The sequence below is a fragment of the Sphaerodactylus townsendi genome, linkage group LG09 (assembly GCF_021028975.2).
Source record: "Sphaerodactylus townsendi isolate TG3544 linkage group LG09, MPM_Stown_v2.3, whole genome shotgun sequence".
NCBI classification, from domain to species: Eukaryota; Metazoa; Chordata; class Lepidosauria; order Squamata; family Sphaerodactylidae; genus Sphaerodactylus; species Sphaerodactylus townsendi.
Window position 1 is genome coordinate 46,361,010 of NC_059433.1, and position 13,844 is coordinate 46,374,853.

At 41.4% G+C, this 13,844-nt stretch overlaps 1 protein-coding gene across 1 annotated transcript in view; it reads right to left on the reverse strand.

Annotated features, from left to right (window-relative positions):
* Positions 1 to 13,844, reverse strand: part of ANKRD29 (ankyrin repeat domain 29) — a 32,367-nt gene continuing 18,523 nt past the window's right edge. The window contains exons 5-10 of the mRNA XM_048508018.1: positions 9,574 to 9,672; positions 7,211 to 7,309; positions 4,332 to 4,430; positions 2,929 to 3,024; positions 2,454 to 2,552; positions 1 to 520 (exon numbers count right to left, since the gene is read on the reverse strand). Coding sequence (XP_048363975.1) covers positions 437 to 520; positions 2,454 to 2,552; positions 2,929 to 3,024; positions 4,332 to 4,430; positions 7,211 to 7,309; positions 9,574 to 9,672 — 576 coding nt within the window. The 3' untranslated portion in view covers positions 1 to 436. The remainder of the gene's footprint in view (positions 521 to 2,453; positions 2,553 to 2,928; positions 3,025 to 4,331; positions 4,431 to 7,210; positions 7,310 to 9,573; positions 9,673 to 13,844) is intronic.

A 13,844-nucleotide genomic window follows, 5' to 3' on the forward strand; every position in this document is an offset into this window, starting at 1 on the left:
GTCAGATAGCCATTGCTTACACGTTCGTGAGCACATACATCAGCAGGTATAAAGTTAACTTGTTTTCTTTGTTTCAGCAGAGAAGACCACGTGGAAAGAGAGAAGTAGGAAGGATGAGCAAGGTACTGTCTTAGGTGTATAGTTAACACTGTAAGCATGTAACAGAGCAGTACAGCACTTATTTGTTTTATTCCATGTAATCATACCTACCCCTTTTAAATTAGTAAACTTTTATATAAAGCAACTCAAGGTATCTCTGGCTCTTTTCTTTCCCACTGGATGCTGCTTCCGCATCTCTGCTAATAAGTATCTCTTTTAATCGAATACCCTTCAGATATGTTCAGGTCTCAGCAAGACATTTCTAGTTCTGCAGGAATACTAGCTTTGCTCGAGGGTTAGCATTAGGCAAGGCTTCTCTTCCAAGCGTGATCTTGTGCTAGCTCTTTCTGTGCTTTCCCCGGAACTGCAGAAGCCGTAGGATGCGCTCGTTTTTCGTCAGATCTGAAGGTAGTTCATTTTTCTGAAACAAGAAACAACTTGGCTGGAAAACAGACAGAAAGTTTTGGGTGTGGCTTGAATGCAGAGTTCAGAAAGGAGCATCTGCATCCAACTGTGAACCACACTCTAACAATTAGACTATACATCATTGCTGAGTCTTTCGTAAGCCTTACTCAATGGCAACCATATTTCAAAGGAGGCTTGCAAAGTATGTTTGGAGTAAAACCAGAAAAGCAACTGACAGAAAATAGTTGTAGGAGAAGATCTGTATGGATTGGGCAGGGGTATACAAATTAACATATCAGAACCAGCTTATACTGTATCTTATATATTTTCAAAAATCATAAAGGTTTAAAGAGGATTTTTTTTGCAGAAAGATTGTGTCAGAAATAATCATCATTTATGTAATAGTCCTATTTAGGTTAATACTATGTCATTTTCACTGTAACTTTCCCAAAACAACCATTTACTTATACCACAATCTGTGGTATAAGAGAGGATGTGAGGATGGCGGCTGTGGGGTGGCAGAGGGGGGATGGCGGCTGCTCTGGAGGGAACACCCACGCTACCCTCTGACCTCCAGGGGTCGGAGGGCAGCGTGGGCGTGTCCCTCCAACCCTCCAGAGCAGTGCTGAAAGGAGAGGTGAGTGGAGGGGATGTGAAAAGCGGCGTCCTCACACACGGAGCCGCCTCCGGTTCGGCCCCTCCACACACCTTTCCTTCCACGCTGCTGTGGAGGGCTGGAGGGACACGCCTACGCTACCCTCCGACCTCCAGGCCACACGGAGCCACAGTATAAGGCTGAAAGAGCCACATGTGGCTCCAGACCTGCAGGTTGCAGAACCCTGAACTAGGGCTATTCCCCTTTTCAAAAGGGATGCACAATAGTCTCTGCTGTGAGATTGTGTGTTTTGCTCTACCACATCTAGCCAAGGAGAGTTTGTTGGGACTGAAGCAGATGTTTAGCTGGAAAGACTTAACTGCCAATATTTACTGCCTCTATTAGAAACAGCAGCCAAAAACATTTTCCCAGCACCTGTAGCACAGTAAAATGCACAGGAATGTGACTGGTGTAGTCAGTGTACATGGGAGATTTCATTACTTTTATGTGCTATAGCTACATGGATAATCTTTGGTATTTTGGGGAGCATATTAGCGGCATAGAAATGTTCAAGGTTATCATCTAAACTAAAGGAATAAAAAGATTTTGTTGGATTCAGTAACTTCTGAAAAAAACCTATACTGAATTGGGTTTCAGATTTGGATTTCCCATATCTCTTGAAGAAATTCATGACATTAACTTCTATATACATTTGCAAATTACCAGCATTATGGTTAGCATGTATCATATTCTGGGTGACTGAGATTGAGAAATGCAGACATAAATCAAGTAATAAAAGCAACAGGTTCTTCTTCAGAAAGCAGTTCTGCTGCTATCTAGTGAATATTTATAATACATCCATTTATCTCATTCTGGAGAAGCAATCTGGACATTTTTTACAGATGCTTCAAGGGCTGACATTCTTTTCAAGTCGTCTTGATCATATGGTGCCATGCATGTAGCCCTTCATACAAAGCCTATGTACACAGTTACTGCACAGGCTCTATATGGTAGGCTGAATGTATATGGCACTATTCCACCCCAATAGGACACTGCCTGTATAGAGATATGTTGAAGATGGTTTTGTTTAGTACTACAGTTAATTAATTTTAGTAGCAATCCTGAGCAGTGATTTTAAATTTTGGTTTTATGATTTTAATGTTTTTTATCCTATGTGCTTTACCTATGTTTGTAAGCCACCTTAAGCACTGTAGGGAAGAAAGGTTGCCAACAAATGTTTTCAATAAAATAAATACATAAATAAGTTGTCCACACAGGGCTTGTTTAAGAGTACTGAATGTTCCATAAGTGTCTAAGTTCCTTCAAGTTTAAAGTAAACACACTTATACACTACCTTGTTCTTCAGGAAAGGATCTGCTCCTGCTTCCAAGAGTAGCGCTACGGCTCTGACGTTGCCCCCAAGCACGGCTGCATGGAGAGCTGAGGTTCCATTCTGTGAAATAGAGAACATACAGATATAGCCATCATGCATATGCAGAAGAATAATGAAAAACCACCACAAGTTTCTGCTGGCATTGGCCCCAAAGCTGTTGGGAGGAGCCCTTTTTCATAATTTTTCATAAGAGGAAAGACTGTAAGCCTTCAGCCTCCTGGCTCTAAAACCCAAGATGCATGTTACAAGAACCACCAAGCAATTCTGCTGTAACAACTGGGCCCAGTTCTGACATCCCTAGAACTTGTCCATATAAAAGACAATGTGATGAGCAGTTTAGGATTTTGGAGCGTTGCCAACTGATCTTCCAAGCAAGCCCCACACATTCCCAGTGAATTGTGCTCTTGAATGTCCCAAAGAGTTCCTCAATACTTGCCTTTAGTAAACCCAGTGCAGGGGAAAATTTAAGCAATTCTTCTATAACGCCACTATAACCTTTGTTTGCTGCTTTAAACAAAGCAGTTGTGCCATCCTTCAAGTGAAAAGAGAGAAAGGAAAGAAAAATGAGTTAGGGTAATGGCCATCATGCTACTTCACCTCCCCTTCTCCATTCTCAACTTTACCTATGGACTTTATCTATGTTTGTAAGCTATGTTAAGCACAGTAGGGAAGATAGATAACAAATGTTTTCAATAAAATAAATACATAAATATGTTGTCTACACAGGGCTTATTTAAGAGCACTGAGCGTTTCCCATTTAATGAGACTGACATAGAGACAAACCTCTCAATAAACCAAAGAGGCGCATTAGCACTTGTTTCTAGGGCCAGAGTTCCCACTGTCAATGCCAAGAGCGTACCCACGATGTAATAATGAATGACCTAGTTGGGTGTGTTTTTCTTCACTGTTGATTCACTACAGTATTTCTTGTGAAGAATATATGTTTTGCTTTCATGATCAAACAGATCCCATGAATCTGGGACATGTTGTTTGAAGTATACTTCACAAACTTCGGGTGCACACCAGATTCAGAGGAAACTGGACTCTAACAGAGAAACTAGACAATACGCACAAGATTTGTGCGCACGGATATCTTAAGCTTGAACTATGACCACTGAATGGAAGTGGAGGAGATTAAATTTTTCCACCCGTATCATTGTTCTACTTTAAGCCCCTCCACCAAAAAGCTGCAACTTTCCTTGTGGAGAATATATAGGGTTGGATCCTACAGAACATTTACACAAAGGAAAGTGGTACAATCTTTGCCACTTTCCCCTTCATATTGTTCTTGGGGTATCTTGTCTCCCAGAAGCAACACTGGGAGCATTTTGTTCTTCTGTAGCAGGAGGAAAGTTAGGAAAGTCCATTCTGCTGGCAGAAATCTCATCAGTGAAAGTGTTCCATGGGATCCACACCATATAGGATAACCTACATATTTTCTAATTTGAACCCAAACCTAAGAAATACTGGAGTCTCAGAAATGCCCCTTACAATCAGGTTCACTTGAATAACATGTTGCAAAACTAACAGTGCCAATGATGGTTATGTTACAATTGAAGAGCCAATGTAGTGTAGTGGTACCAAGAACCAGGTTCAAAACTTCACCGCCACTGCCTCAGGAACATGCCAGTTTCTCTCTCACTCAGCTAAAGTCAAATTGCAAGATTGTTGTGAGAATAAAATGTTGAGTTGGATGGACCATGTACAATGAATGACCCACAGCAACTTGAAGGAAGGGCCGGATATCAACTAAAAAATTAAGTGATTAAAAATAGAAATCCACCTTATCTCAGAACTATTTTTCTTCCAACTTTAGGTCCACAAATGGCAACGACTTACGTCTCGTGCAGCATCTCGGTCTGCTCCGCGGAGCAGCATTACTCTCACTACCTCGCTGTGACCCATCTGAGAGGCTATCCACAATGGAGCTGTCCCATCCTTTAAGGAAAAAAAAGTCCCAGGATTGATTGAATTAATAAGGGCAACATTTGGCAATACGAAACACTTCTGGCAGCTCCTGACAAGACTCTGCCTAGAGCCCAAGAAGGTTATGAAATCAGATCTCTTTTGGCCCTGCAAAGGAACACAGTGTTCAGCTCAATTGGAATATACAATATTCTCTTGAGGATGAACGAACATTTTCTTGACTTAGATGAAACATTCAGTGCATTACTAATTTGAAAACATTACCCTATAGGACAATACTTATATTTTCACTTTTTAAATCCCTTCATTTTTATGCTGTAAAAAGGCATAACAAGTAGAATATATTGGATTGGATCCTATGCTTCCCCTCTCTCCAAAATTCCTTCAACAAAGAAAGACTTTCCATCATAAAAGTCATTCATTATTGGCAGATATCTTTATTTACTGAACAAAAGCATAGAGCAAGGTTCCCCTGAAGATAGCCAGGCACTCTTTGACACCTTTCCTGGTGACTAATCAATGTTCTGAGAAAGTGGGTGGGTGGGGCTTTTGCCCAGCAGGGCTTCTGACTGGCCACCGGAGATCTGATTGACTTCATATTAAAATAACATTTCAGCAGCAGCTGTTAGGACAGCCTATGGATTTTACTCCCCTTTCTCAGTGTATTTTTAAAATTATACCCCTCTTTTCCTCTGTATTTGGGTTTCTTTTGTGTGGCCATTGCCATCTGTGGCAGCCTTTTTGAAGCTGTGCCCACCACACTTTGTCAGAATTCCAAAGGTACCCATAGGCTCAAAAATGTTGGGGACCCTTGACTTTGAGGAAGGTCAGTCATAAGATGCCACTTAGAAAAAGAGAATCATACAAACCAATCAAATGGCTCTATATAAAATTGAGATCTGAACTGTAGTAGCTAAAGACAGATCATGTGTTTAGACAGGTCTCATTCATTCATTTGTAAATACATTCACCATTGCATCTACAGTTTCAATATCATCAGCAACAGCACTGAAGACAGTGATAGTTGTGGAACTAATTTAGGCTGAGGTGGAAACATTAAATAGACCTACATAAAATCCTGTGAGAACAAACAGAAGAATCTCAGCTGTATCATAATAAGCAGATATAGCTACTAAGTAAACTTTTACCTAACCTCTCAAACTTATGGAAAGTCCAGTACCCTTGAGAGCAGACATGCCAAAGAAAAGAGGGAAAGGGAAACGAAGGAGGACACATAGATGGTACACATTGCTGTCCTCAACCAAAGGCCTGGCAGAACAGCTCTGTCTTACAGGCCCTGCAGAACTACAATAAATTCTGCAGGGCCCTGGTCTCACTCAACAGAGTGTTCCACCAGGCCAGAAGACCCTGGTTCTGGTTGTTGACAGCAGGACAGCTTTAGGCAGTGGTGGGATTCAGCTGGTTCGCACCTTTTCGCTAGAACCAGTAGCAAACTGCTTGTAATCCCACCACTGGGCCTGCCCTCCTAGCCTTTGTCACCCAGAGATTTAAAGTCATTAATATATGTGGTGATATCCAACTCCACTTGACCAGCGATGCAGTAGGTGCTCTGAATAGGTTGAATCATTAGTGAGTTAATCAAATCAGTCTAGATGTACTGTTGGTAAATAATGAATAAACTAAGAAAAGTGGCATTCTCCTGTTCTGAATAGGCTTACACTCACACTTAAGGGTCAGGTACACAGTTTGAAGATAACATCTCAATTCCATTTCCTGCAACATCTGATGCTTGGAGTGTTTTTTATGATTTTCAGTTGATAACCCTCCCTGGATAGAAATGTTCGTGCCAATGATATCCATAATATTACAGTTACATCCATGTTTGATTACTGTGTGTTGCACAAAGGCTACCTTTAAAGCTTGTTTGACAACTATAGTTGATCCAAAATCCATCTGTTTACTCACACGCTTAATTTATTTTGGATATTGGGTAATAACTGCTCTTGATAGTTATATTTTCTTTTATTGTTTCATTGTTTTTAATTGAGTTTATTGTTCTATGGTTTTATAGGATTATTTTCTATTTATAGGATTATTTTCTATTACATACTTTTGTTAACCACTATGAGAGTCTTTATGGCTGAACAGCAGACAAACATTGTAAAATAAACAAACAAAACATAATATGTGGTATTAAATGAGATCATTATCAAGAGAGCCATGTAGTTAGAGTTTATTTATCTTCATTGTTTTATCAGGTTGAATCACTAAGAAACAAAAGGCTGAGCATTTCAGAAACAAAGATGTAGCTGTAGAGATGCCAAAATATCAGAGCAAGTTAAACTACAACTTTGGCAGTCTGCATAGGGAGTCAAATATTAAGATGCAACTCCAACTGTTATCAAACAACTGTTATCAAATATTAACTGAAGTACCAAAATACAACAATTTATAAGAATTTACTAAGTTCCAAGTCATGGTGGCCATAATTTTAGCATATACCTGGGAGGGGGGGATCTTTAAAACAAACGAACAACTAAGAAAGAGCTAATAAAATGCTATCTTGGGTGCTGTGTGGTTTCCGGGCTGTATGGCCGTGTTCTAGCAGCATTCTCTCCTGACGTTTCGCCTGCATCTGTGGCTGGCATCTTCAGAGGATCTTCAGATGATCCTCTGAAGATGCCAGCCACAGATGCAGGCGAAACGTCAGGAGAGAATGCTGCTAGAACACGGCCATACAGCCCGGAAACCACACAGCACCCAAGTGATTCCGGCCGTGAAAGCCTTCAACAATACAAAATGCTATCTGTCTTAATAATGTAGAACATTACCTGCCTTGGCTGGTTGACCTTAGCTCCTGAACACAGTAATAACCGAATTAAATCCAGGTAGCCTCCTTGGGCAGCCAGAAACACGCTAGTCGCTCCGTCCTTTGCAGGAAAAGAAATGTTATTATATTTAAGGTAGCAAAATGTTCTTAATAGGGCTGTCTCTTATCACTGAACTACAATGCAAGAATTCTAGTAGTTTTCCTATAAGCACAGACGAGCTTTTACTGCTTAACACAAGTCTTTCTTTGCTCACCCCTGATAAAATCAATAGGCAAGGCTGCTGTTTAAATAGTCTGCTCCCAACCTCAGATGTAATCAATATAAAGAGTAAGCAACAAGTCTTGAGGCTTTCTGAGTAATTGTTCCAGCAAGTGTGAAGACTGCCTTTCATGGAAATTGGCCAGTCAGAAAGCCCCTTGCTGAGCAACAGAAGATAAGCAAAGGCTTGGATGAGAGATAGTTCTTTTTACTTATAAAACTTCCTTATGCATTTTAATACTGAATCTATTAACATTTTTGAATGGCGACCAAGAATAGTTTAATTAAGCAAGGGCCTGATCTCCAAAACCTCTCTATTTTATTAAATTGCTCAAGTCACACTAATAGACTTATGGCCCAGTCTGTGAGGGTTAGGGTTAGGGTTAGGGCTGATTGACTCTTGGATGTGGTGTGGGTCAGGTCCATGTGTTTGCCCTCCCCCCACTGGTATAAAGGGCACCCCTGCTGGTTGGAGAGGGCAAAGACACTGGCATCCAAGCACCCCACAGCTCTTCTGCAAAACCCAGAAGTGCGTGCTACTGCAGAGCTATGATAGCATCCAGGTGGATGCCTACACAGGGGTGGGGGGCAGGCTGGGCTGTTCCCAGGTGTGGGGCTGACTTTAATCGGCTTCCACCTGGGCTTTTGAGCTGGGAATTCCACAGTGTGGGTCTTGGAGTTATGCCACCTGAAAGTGTCGTGGAACTTTACTAAGCCATATGGAGGGCAGCTGTTTTTTTCTTTTTTCTTTTTGCTGCACCCCCACGCCATCTAAAGCTCCTTCGGAGGGGATGGGGCATCAGAGCCATCCCTAGTCACGGCGGCCTCTGGATTGGGATGCCTAAATCTTATTTTAAAAGTAAGCAAGTTCTTAACCCTACAACTGTTTTCTCAGACACTTCAATGTGTTCAGCTTTTGCTGCATCAGGACCAATTTCTTTACGAAATGCACCACCAATTACACATTTAATATATTTTTAAATTAATCCTCAAAAAATTGAAAGTGGATTATATAAATACACAAAAAGTTGAACTAACATTAAACTCATGCATATGGAACATACTGTACATCTACCTATACTGCCCTATATATTAATGAAATAGTTCCCTGTGAAAGCATCAGGTCCTCACTGACCCATGGGGTGATGCCATACCACAAGGGCAGAACTTATGGGGTGGTTTGCCATTGCCTTCCCCAGTCATCTCCACTTTACCCCCAGCAAGCTGGGTACTTATTTTACTGTCCTCAGAAGGATGGAAGGCTGAGTCAACCTTGAGATGGTTACTTGAAACTGACTTCTGTCAGGATCAAACTCTGATAATGAGCAGAGCTCACCACTCTGCAGGCCTCCTGAATCAAACAGTAAACTTAAGTAAATATATGAATATCTCAACCTACATAACATCCCTCAAGTTACAACATGAAGGAGTATAAATAAATCTGAAGACTAGACACATAATACATCAGTTTTATACCTTCCTATGGTTTTACCTTGTTGTAGTAAATAATAAAAAGCCTCCATATTTGAATGAAAACAAGTATATAGCTTAAGCATGAACATGTAAGATAATGAATAAATCCAGAGTTCAATGTCTTGTTTGCCTACCCAGCAATATTCCAAGAAATGGCCTCAAGACTAGAACTTCAAGGGAGTAACCTATGCTAAACCTCGTCCTGATGTGCTTGTCTTCAAAGTAATGAGAATTGTTTTACACGAGGAAGTGACTTCCATGTACAGTTTGAAAAGGTACAGCCTGGAATTCTAGCACCTTAGATTAGAATTTAATTCGATATAATATGTAGAGTGAATGAGAAGAGATGAGCCATCCTATGATATTGTCCTTCTAGTCCAGGGGTAGGGAACCTGCGGCTCTCCAGATGTTCAGGAACTACAATTCCCATCAGCCCCTACCAGCATGGCCAATTGGCCATGCTGACAGAGGCTGATGGGAAATTGTAGTTCCTAAACATCTGGAGAGCCACAGGTTCCCTACCCCTGTTCTAGTCCTTCCCAATGTGAAAACTTAAAAGGACTGATCCCTGGAAAGGCTCCCTAAGGAAATGGGAGGATGAGAGCTATGAATGTGACTCCAAGGCAACTCACGTAAAGCTGGTCATGAATGTTGGCACCATGCTTCAGCAAGGTCTCTGCTACTTTCATGTGCCCATACTGACAAGCAGCTAGCAGTGCAGTGCCTCCATCCTGAAAGGGGAAAAAACAGACTGGGCATAAGGGAAGAGAAATAAACAAAGGCTGTTGTGAACAGAAAGTGCTGAACATTTCTTAGTATGTGGCTCACAGAGGCTGGAAACAAATCCCCCTCTCCCTGTGCTGTTTATCCCAATTCTCCTTTATGAAGAATTCCCAACTTTTAAAAGAATCTGAACCTTCCTAAGAAATTAGAGCCAAGTCCCAGTTCTTGTCCGTTTCCACATACTACTGCTTGTAGGTACCTGTCACTTTCAGTTTCCCGCAATGTTCCCAGTATATGAAAAGCCTCTTGGAAGACAGAGACAGTTTAGTGCTCTCTCTTCTTCTTTTGCCTTTTTACTAGCAAAAACGCACTTTGCCGAGTTGGCAGACATCACTTAACAATTAAAGCAAAAGGAATGTGTGTAACATGACAATCAGGCGACCAACAACAACGCATTATACACCGGGCTATGACTAATTTTTACAACATTTTACCAATGGCAATGACTACTGTATATGCGTCATTCAATTTTATAAAGTAAAATTACAAATACCGTTAAGCGGACTACTATCCTAAATGTGCAAAGTGAAATAAACGACATACATGTCTATATCAAGATATGCAGTGATAGACTGAAAAATTCATTGAGAAAGTAACACATAAGCAATTCATTGTAGTTCATTCATATATTCATAGTAAATGAGTCTATAACAGCCGAATTGTACGGTCCATATAATCCTCCAAATGGGCAAACAAATTGAACGATAAACTTGCAAGACTTGCAAAATGAAGATGGAAGGAGCTCTTATCCTTGGCAGAGCACAATCAAAGAATCCTTCCAGACATAAGCTTGATGTATGGAGCTAAACATCCAGTACTTGAATGACATTTTCAAAATGCTATTTCTTCTTCAGACAACTCTATCATTGTGTATCTAGACATCGCTTAACTCCAAATGATACAAGAAGGCAGCAGACATGAATCCTCAACAATTTTATTTACATACAACATAGAAATTGGGAATGCATTTAGGAGGTACTAAACTATTACCTTCTCCTTGCTTCTCTCAGGCCCACTCCGCACGGGTCAAAAACAGCATCCCAGGTATGGTGAGAACACTATTCTGGAAGTGCACTCTGAACGGCTGCCACCTCCACAATGAGGCAGCACCATGCTCCCCCACCCCCCACAACTGGTGGGGAAAGGGTGTTTTCGAAAATGCCATTGTGCACCTGGTGCCAAGTGAACAACACTGGGTCAGAGGTGCTGCTTTTAGGCACGTCCTGTTTTTTAAAAACTTACCTTCTCACCCTGCGCAGCTCTGCAGGGACGAGGAGACACGCCCACGCTGCCCTTCAACCCCCGAGGTGTCGCCATGGCTATGGGGGCGTGTTTCCTCATCCCTGTGAAGCTGCACAGGGCAAGAAGGAAAGTTTTTTAAAAAAAACAGGATGCACCTCCGTGTGGAGGTGCCTCTGCGGGCTGCAACAGCTCTGGGGCCACCCGCATGGAAGCGTGAGAACGGCCCCAGGGCTGCACCAGGGTCATGCTCCCTGGTGTGCAGCCACTTCCCTGGCCTGTGTGGAACGGACCTCGGTATCCCTCTTCAAGGGTTTTTCTACCAGCCAGACTTACTTCTGATATGAGAGCCAGATAAGGGAATCGTGATGTTAGACATCAGACTATGGGAAATAAGCTATGATTTCAGAACCCTTTTTCTATATTCAAACATGGTAGAACCTTTTTCCTATAAGCTTCTTTGTATCCTGCATTTGATCACGGCAGCATGCTTTTAAAAAAGCAGATCTGCTGCCCTCACATCTATGCACATCCTTATTTCAAGGACTATTACTGCAGTATGTTACAAATGAGAAAAGAGTACAGTAATGCCTTATTTTAGACAGCCACTAAACATATAATGGTTGCCCAATTTCCAACATGCCCCTAATCTGTTGATCTGGTAGATTTACTGAGCAGTTTTATCCACACTGCTGTTTGAATATGTGACACCACTCTAAACTATGGATTCATTTTGAATTCATGCTGCTTTGCATCATATTAGGATAAATATCATTGCAGAGCCATTTTATGTTTCAAGAATCTGTAGATTTTGTTCTGAACTACAGAAGAGAATGCAAGCACTTGCATTGCAAGTGTCAGCTCCCCTCAGTGACAGACACAAAGCACCAGGGGATACAACAGAAGATAAAACAGTCATTAAACTTCAACCATCTTTGGCAAAACCCCTACCAAAGCTAAGCCCAAGCATTTGCAGCTGGAATGAACACACATTCATTTTATGCTTACTCCCTCCTCCTCTCTCCCCCAGATTGGAAGCATCTCAGGAAAAAGTTCTGTACATTCTCAGTAGATGGTGCTATAGAAATGATGTATACAGTAACACTATTCTAGGCATTCACTTACTTGTCCAAATTTCAATTGGAACAGGTCAGGCAGCCCTTAATATGGAAGCTTTTCCACATCACTCTTAGTTTTCTCTGCCTTTTTTTGTGATGCTAGGGCTCTAATTTTGGAACCATTTTGACTACATCTGTAGGGAATTAGCTGAGACATTATTGTTGTTGTTGGCTCACATTGGTGGAAATTCTGAGAGATGGATCCAGCACTAGCACAACTGCATGGGAGCAAATCCAAACAGAGAGATTTGCATAATGACTGTAAAGTTACCAAGAAACAGTTATGCTGGCAATTGTGTACCTCAGATCTTTTCAGCCAGAAAAACAGAGGCAGAAATTACAGCATCAATCCTGAGTGTTTGGATGAAACTGTGCTATGGGCAGTAACCCTTTCATGCCAAAAATACATGGCTCTCAGTCAATACACAATGCTCTTACAAACTGACCTATAATTACAGTGTAATATGTTAAAGTCTGAGTAGCAATGTGGCATTGAGCCTGCCAGCACACTCTCCTTTATTGACAATGCCAAACTTCAAGCATCTTTATACCATCACAGAAAGCACCGAAAAGCAGATGATTTTTAATCGTCACTTGAATACTTTCTAGGCTCTTCGTGCAATTGTAAAATAAGAACTTTTGCATTTCATCTATATGGAATGGTGCCAATTCTACATTTGCACATCACCTTAGAAGTCCAAAACAACAAAAGCACTATTTGGTGCTTCCTGTGATACACAAAGCTTCCTGTGATACACAAAGCCACCCTCAGGCTTTTCTGCAGTGTGGCCAGACAGCCATATGATGACTGGCATCAATCAGCTGCTACTGAGAAGGGTGCTCCCGGAAATGTCATTTCGTTGCAGTCTGGGACAATTACAAAGAGGGAAGAGCCCAGGACTGCAAGTAATTTATGTTTGAAAAGCACATCTGCTCACATCAGCCTGTCATCTCAGGCAAGTCAGTGTCCCTCAGCTTAAGTTCCCTAAGTGTACAATGGAAATAATAGGGATCAGCTTTACACAGATTTAGTGAAGACAAGCCACATGAACTCTTCAGCTCAGAAAAGTATACAAGTATAGTAACTGCAGTAGCCACAGAAATTCAACATTGTCCTGCAAACCAACCTAGAAAGTTCTGCAAACCAACATTGTCCTGCAAACCAACCTAAGTACCCACCACACAGAATGTATCCTATAATTCTAATGGCAGAATTAGAACAGATGTTTTAGCTCAGAAAAAAAGAGTCAACTTATTTTCTTCAACACCTCTGGACCAAAATAGAAGAGACATTGAGGCCCTTTCCGCACATGCACTCAGTAAAATCCAGCTGCAAAATGCATTGAAAGTGGATTGAAAGTGCATTATTCTGTATGTGCGGAAGGGGCTTGGGAGATCTGTGACCAGATTCTACCAGTGTTTTTTTTAAAAAAAAATACATTTCAGGTATGCACAGCCCTGACTCAGACTGGAGCTACACAGAAACAGGTTGAAGTTTTCCTCTACCAAACAATTTTGCCTACTGAATTCCCCTTCTCCCTCCAGACACATACACACTTTTTGGCTGGGTGCCCATCTTTCCCCCACTTTCCAAACAAGAACATTGGGGTATGTGTGTGGATAGGCAAAACCAGGCAGGGCTGGAAGGCTCCAATCCAAACTGGGAGTGCACCCATCTGAAGTTTATCTTTAAAAGACACAGGAAGATATGTGAACTCTGGTCTAACGTGATCCTAGTTCAGATGTGCAAGTGTGTACTGAGT